This window comes from Rutidosis leptorrhynchoides, chromosome 11, assembly GCF_046630445.1.
Source record: "Rutidosis leptorrhynchoides isolate AG116_Rl617_1_P2 chromosome 11, CSIRO_AGI_Rlap_v1, whole genome shotgun sequence".
Taxonomy (NCBI): Eukaryota; Viridiplantae; Streptophyta; class Magnoliopsida; order Asterales; family Asteraceae; genus Rutidosis; species Rutidosis leptorrhynchoides.
In genome coordinates, this window is record NC_092343.1 from 301518006 (window position 1) to 301524680 (window position 6675).

The 6675-nt window shown below is 35.2% G+C and overlaps 1 protein-coding gene across 1 annotated transcript; it reads left to right on the forward strand.

The window, feature by feature from the left end:
• The first annotated feature begins 672 nt into the window (after positions 1 to 672).
• On the forward strand, positions 673 to 1558 carry LOC139874237 (non-specific lipid transfer protein GPI-anchored 5-like). The gene is made up of 2 exons (XM_071861693.1): positions 673 to 979; positions 1380 to 1558. Exons 1-2 carry the CDS (start codon positions 673 to 675, stop codon positions 1556 to 1558), a joined length of 486 nt encoding a protein of 161 aa, XP_071717794.1.
• The last annotated feature ends 5117 nt before the right edge of the window (positions 1559 to 6675 follow it).

Sequence of the window (6675 nt, forward strand, 5' to 3'; positions counted from 1 at the left end):
TTGCACCCACATACGCTAGAAGGAAACTCCTACCCGGGTTGCTTGGCAACTAATCGCGGGACCTGGGTTGTTTGGAAACTAATCGCAGGAAATTGGAGAGAAAACATTCCGCCCCTAGGAATTGAACCCGGGTTGCTTGTCAACTAATCGCGGGCTCTTCCACACTGAGGCATCATATCATTGAAACAAACGTTCGTTGGTTTTAAAAGTATATAATTGTTTTACATTGTATTTATCCTTAATTTATATATTCTATAAACGACTGTAAATCTCATATTATAATAATAATAATAATAATTATTATTATTATTATTGTTATTATTATTATTATTGATTATTGACTTTCTAAATTAAGAAAAAAAAACGCGTTTGAATCTATCTATTGTGATAGAATTGTTTAAAGATTCAATAAACAAGTCAGAGATACTACTCCGTAATTTACAATTCAACTATAAACAAGACATATTTGACACAAAAATTTATGGAGTTCAACAATGTGTCTACACTCAAAATGTTGCTTAACATGTACGTAGGATAACCTTCCAATTTCTACTATATATTGAACAACACCACCTTCATAACATCAATCAACCCACAACTCGAATCTCAAATCTTTTTTTTAGTTGAAATCCCACCCACATTATACTAAACATATAACATCAATACCCAAAAATGGCAAAACATCAAAAAGCCAACACAATCATGATGATCCTACTTGTAACAATGGCAGCCCTATGCGCAATGGCTCAGTCCGGGTGCACAAAAGAGCTAATTAGTATGTCACCGTGCATAAACTACATTTCGAGTAACAAGTCAACACCACCATCAGGATGTTGCAGCTCACTAGCAAATGTGGTCCAGTCACAGCCACAATGTTTGTGTCAAGTCCTGAAGAGTGTTACTAGCAACAACCAAACTCAGGCACTTGAGTTGCCTAAAGCTTGCAACGTGCAGAGTGCAACAATTAGTGAATGCAACGGTAAGGATACAAAGATATTATTTGCAGTTTATTATTTAAAGCAATTTTAAGATTAAGTTTGTCCTCGGTCCAAGTAGGACAAAAAAAAACATACAACAATATTTTCTTCTCTTTTGAAACACATTCCCAAGTCAGAAGTTACGATTGAGAGATCTCGAAAACAATGATAACTTGTTTTGCTATTTATAATGAATGATAACTTTTTAATAGTATTGTTTTTTTATATGTTCTGAATTAAGTTTGTAAGAGTCCATTTGATGAGACAACCATGCTATTATTTTGTTACAACTCTAATTCATTTTGACCTAATTATATCCTACGTAATTAGTTATCTTAAGCAAATATTTCTCATAACACTGTTTTTATATCATCTTATAATACATTTTATCAAATTGGACAGTTGCTGCTCCAACAAACGCTCCTGTAGGAACAACGACTCCTTCACCTTCAAAAAGCCCTTCAGGAACAAACATCGTTCCATCAACGAATAATGGTTCTTCAGACGCAACTTCAACAAGATTTGCAAGCGTTCCTGTACTACTTTCGCTACTAGTTGCCACGTACGATATGGTTTTTTAAGTTAATATTTGCTTCTTATATATGTCTAACAACATTATGTTATTGTTCATGAATCATTATTTTTGTTTATTTTCTTATGATTATCACATGCTTGTGAGTTTGTCAACGGACATGATTTGCATGAAATTTGTTTATGGCCAGTATTTGTATTGTTACGGATGAATATTAATAAAATTTATATATATTTACGAATTCCGTTTGGACCAATGTATAGTGATCGACAGCGGCGGAACTTGAACTCGGATACAAGTGAAGCGGGTGTAAAAAAATTTTAAATCTTTAATATTAAGCAGGGACGAACGCTAAAAAAACTCTTATGTTTTAGTAAGTTTTTTTTTAGTGTACAATTTTTTGTTCCGTAAAATCCAGGGTGGACGGATACCCACCTTGGGTTACTCTATGTTCCGCCTCTGGTGATCGAATGATTTTGGGATCAATAAATTTAATAACCATACTTTTTCATTAATTGTTTAACGACCGTTACTTGACTTTCGTGTATTACGTTAGTTAGATAACATTTCTATGTTATAATTTGTTATAAATAAATATTATTTGTACTCCTCCCGTCTCAAATCTATTGTTCCCAGACAAAAAACACACAGTTTAATAAAAAGTACCTGACACATTTACTTTTCTGTTAACTTTTCAGTTTTAGCACTTACTTTTTACCTATATTTTTGTCTTACATGTATAATGTAGGGGCACAACAGAACTTTATCACATTATTCTTACCATTTATAGAAGTGGACAATTAATTTGGGACAACTCAAAAATGAATACTAGACAATAAAATTGGGACGGAGGGAGTAATATTTATTTGACAACTTTTAAGAAGTTAAGAATTTCTATCCTAAATTTTCCGTTTAAACTTAACGAGCGTTACCTAAATTTCTACATGTGTTGTGTTATGAATTTTTGTCATGAACATCTAACAATGTACATGTTAATATGTGTTGCATGTTAACATGTTTTGATGGTAGTTTTGAGCCTCGTATTACAGTTTTCATCACCGCCTCAATTGAGATTTGAGATATATATATATATATATATATATATATATATATATATATATATATATATATATATATATATATATGTTATAATAACTCAATCAAAATTATGTATTTTAAATATGTAAGTTAATTAATAGATTTTATCCAAAAAAAAAAAATTTGACTAAAAAAACGATAGCATTAAACAAAGAAAAAGACGAACAATGATACAAACGAAACAAAAGCACTACAAGGCTCGGAAGCAGAAACAAACCCTAGCACTAAACAAAAAGAAAATAGTTAACTAAACCCGAGCTTTGAGCAACCGGATCAATAAAACGATATCGGAACATGAACAAATATAAGAACCAATACAAGTAGATGATGAGATAAGATAAGTAAACAGTAACGATAAGAAATTATTGGCAATGTTAATTAAGTTATAATTTAACTTCGAAATTAACAACAAGAAATTGTTGTTGTTGTTGTTCGAAATTTAAATAGTGAGCATTTTAACATCGTGACCCTATGAGTGGTAGAACTATGATTTTTTTTCACTAGAGGTAAAAAAATTAAAACAGTAGCAATTTTTTTTTAGATAAAATATAGAGGTTTTAGGGCGAAAAATTGAGGTTTTTAAGCAAATTATGAAGGTTTTTTGACAAAATTTGAAGGTTCTAAGGCAAAATATGTAGTTTTTGGGCAAAAAAAAATTCACCGAGAACAAAGGCGAAAGATCGAAAATTTTTACACTTGTAAACGATCTTGGATCTTAGATTAAACGTTGTATCTAGATTAAAGGCGGAAAACAATAACCTAGAGTGAATCGAATACTAGTTTCACCTTGGGATCAATCTAACCAATGAAATATTGATAGAATCGACGCCTAGATGAGTGTATTCGGTTGGGGTATGGTCTGGGACAATAGTAACAGCGAAAAAAAAACGGCTAGGGTGTGTAGGGTGCGTAAAATAACAATGAAACCCAACACCCGTATATATATAAAGTTACAGTGACCATCGGCCGGTGGTCTCTGACCTACTGCCGATGGTGATAGTCCCTCGACCGATGGTCTCTACCATCGGTCGATGGTCTGAGCTGCCAACCAAACAGCTCGAACCATTTTACGTCATTGCTTAATCAATTCAAACACACAATATCAATGACAATGTTGATACACGACTGAAATGTAAACGATAATACAAATAGAACTTATTACATCATAGAACTCGGGATTATGCACCAACAAACTCCCCCTAAGACCTAGTTCTATATCAAAAGTCTTCAGTCGTCATCCAATTCATTCGTATGGATCGATTATCATGTTGTTCAAGTAACACAGCTTAGCTACTTTCACATACTGTTCAGCCTGCACCTTGTTCTCTCGTCGATAAAGCATACGGTTATAGTACAACGTGAAAATATCAGCCTCGGTACAGTTTCTTAACCAAATCGGATGCAACACACGAATGCACTCAATATCATTCTCATTCACCTTATCCAAAACAATCACAGCTTCTTCAGAACGATCATCATAAAACCACCATCTGAACCTCTGACTCCAATTTTGCGGCAATTTCCTCAATGGTACCTTTTTCATAGTCTTTGCCCGCTTGTACTTTACAATTCTTCGAGATTCACCAGATCTAGGATTAACTTTGTAACTGATCCTAGGAAACTGTAGCCTAAAACCTTCCCAATTCTTCGAATTAAAAGCAATTCGAATCTTCTTCACCAGCAACGAAGATCGATCGTTCATTCCACAATACAGCATTCTCAACCTGGCAATCTGCATTAGCTCAAAGTACGGTAGTGACTTGAATTCGTGACCATGTTTGAAATAATCAACGCCAAACTCTCGCTTAACTACAAACATGTTGAATTCTTCAATGTAAGCCCAGGCTAGAATTCTCCCTTTCGCACTCTTTCTCAGATTAATCATCTTCAAATACTTCGGCTCAAGCTTCGATTTCTCACAATACTTTCTAATCCTCAAGATATCTCTCCAATCAACTTCCAACTTTTTAGTTCTTTCCTTATGATATTTGACTGGCAAAAATCCTTCAGGCGGGACTTCAGTTCGTTCTTTCTCTTTACACGTTCGATCCAAAAATTCATCATTTGTTCTAAACAACTCCTCAAAACCAGGAAGATCCTCATTCTTATCATTTTGATATGTAGAAAAATCTTCACGAGTAACATCCTCAACTAAATCATCTATATCTCTATCACTAAAACCCTCTGTAACCTCAGGGCTAAAAGAATCATCCTCAGATGGAGAATCGTCGGATGTGCGTCAGCAGCTTTAGCTTCCTCTTGCTCTAGACGCACCAGTTCATCCAGCTCTTCTCTAAAGAGGTTGTGAGGGATCTCTCCCTCTTCTAGTTCATCATAAACAACAGAATACTTGAGCTCATTCTGTTTAGAAAAGAAATCACTAAAACTATAATCAATTTTAAGAGGAATTACTGACAGTGATGTAGCTTTGGAGGAACCAGGAGCCTCCACCATTCGGTTATCAGTCTCATCCTCAGGCATCTCAACCAGATCAAACTTCTCTTCCCACGCAGTCATCTTAGCCAGAGTTGATGCAGCCAACTCCTTAGCTTGAGAAGCTTTTCTTTTCGCATCAGTTAATAACAACGATTGATCACCAACTTTTCTTTGCAGCAGGTCAACTTGCAGCGATAGCCTTGTAACATCCTCAGACTTAACACGATTCTCCTCCTTCAATTGCTCAATCTTCTCATCCATTTCCTTCCTCATTCTCAAGTTTTCAGCCAAAGCTTGAACATATAAATCATTCAAATTGCGGATAGTCGAGGAACTAACACCTCCTTCAGTTCCAGCATGAATCGGAGCTTCCGGAGTAGGAGTAGAAACAGTCTCTTGGGAGACTTGTTGAACCACGGGTGGTGACAATTGTGTTGAAGGACGTTGCTGTTGTGAAGTTTGTTGTCCTTGAGTCTGAGGTGTCGGTGTCGCTGGTTGAGTTCCAGCTGATGATCCACCAGCATCTTTGTAAACCAACTTGAACCTCCTTTTCAACTTTAGCTTTGTTGAGACCTGAGAACTCTCATCTTCAACCATTCTCCTTTTTGATCCCCTAGAAGCTTCCTCAACACCAACATTAGGATTAACATCACCAGTCTCATCAAATAATCCACCAGCACCTGACCCACCAGCAGCTTGAGTATTCACTTGTTGTTCCACTTCTTCATCACTATTCGCTACCTCAAAATCAGGCTCTCGATCAGATAAGCTATTTTCATTTCTCCACTTCTGAAAGGACCCGTCCTAATCCATCCGGACGAAGTCCATATCGATTATAAACGACTCACAACAGTTGATTACATCGCGAGGTACTTAACCTCTATATGATACATTTTACAAACATTGCATTCGTTTTTGAAAAGACAATCTTTCATTACATCAAAAGTTGACGGCAGGCATACCATTTCATAATATATCTAACTATAATTGACTTAATAATAATCTTGATGAACACGACGACTCGAATGCAACGTCTTTTGAAATATGTCATGAATGACTCCAAGTAATATCTCTAAAATGAGCAAATGCAAAGCGGAAGATTTCTTTCATACCTGAGAATAAACATGCTTTCAAGTGTCAACCAAAAGGTTGGTGAGTTCATTAGTTTAACATAAATAATCATTTTCATCATTTTAATAGACCACAATATTTTCATTTCACATAAATATACGTCCCATACATAGAGACGAAAATATCATTCATATGGATTGAACACCTGGTAACCGACATTCACAATATACATATAAGAATATCCCCATCACTCTGGGATCCTCCTTCAGACATGATATAAATTTCGAAGTACTAAAGCATCCGGTACTTTGGATGGGGCTTGTTGGGCCCGATAGATCTATCTTTAGGATTCGCGTCAATTAGGGTGTCTGTTCCCTAATTCTTATATTACCAGACTAAAAAGGGGCATATTCGGTTTAATAATCCAACCATAGAATGTAGTTTCGATCACTTGTGTCTATTTCGTAAAACAGTTATAAAAATAGCGCATGTATTCTCAGTCCCAAAAATATATATATTGCAAAAGCATTTAAAAATGGAGCAAATGAAACTCACCTAATG

Excerpts from the sequence above, each read along its gene's own strand:
- LOC139874237 (XM_071861693.1), top strand. The coding sequence starts at position 673 with ATGGCAAAACATCAAAAAGCCAACACAATCATGATGATCCTACTTGTA. Across the intron at positions 980-1,379 it reads AACAATTAGTGAATGCAACG|TTGCTGCTCCAACAAACGCT; the intron begins GTAAGGATACAA and ends CAAATTGGACAG.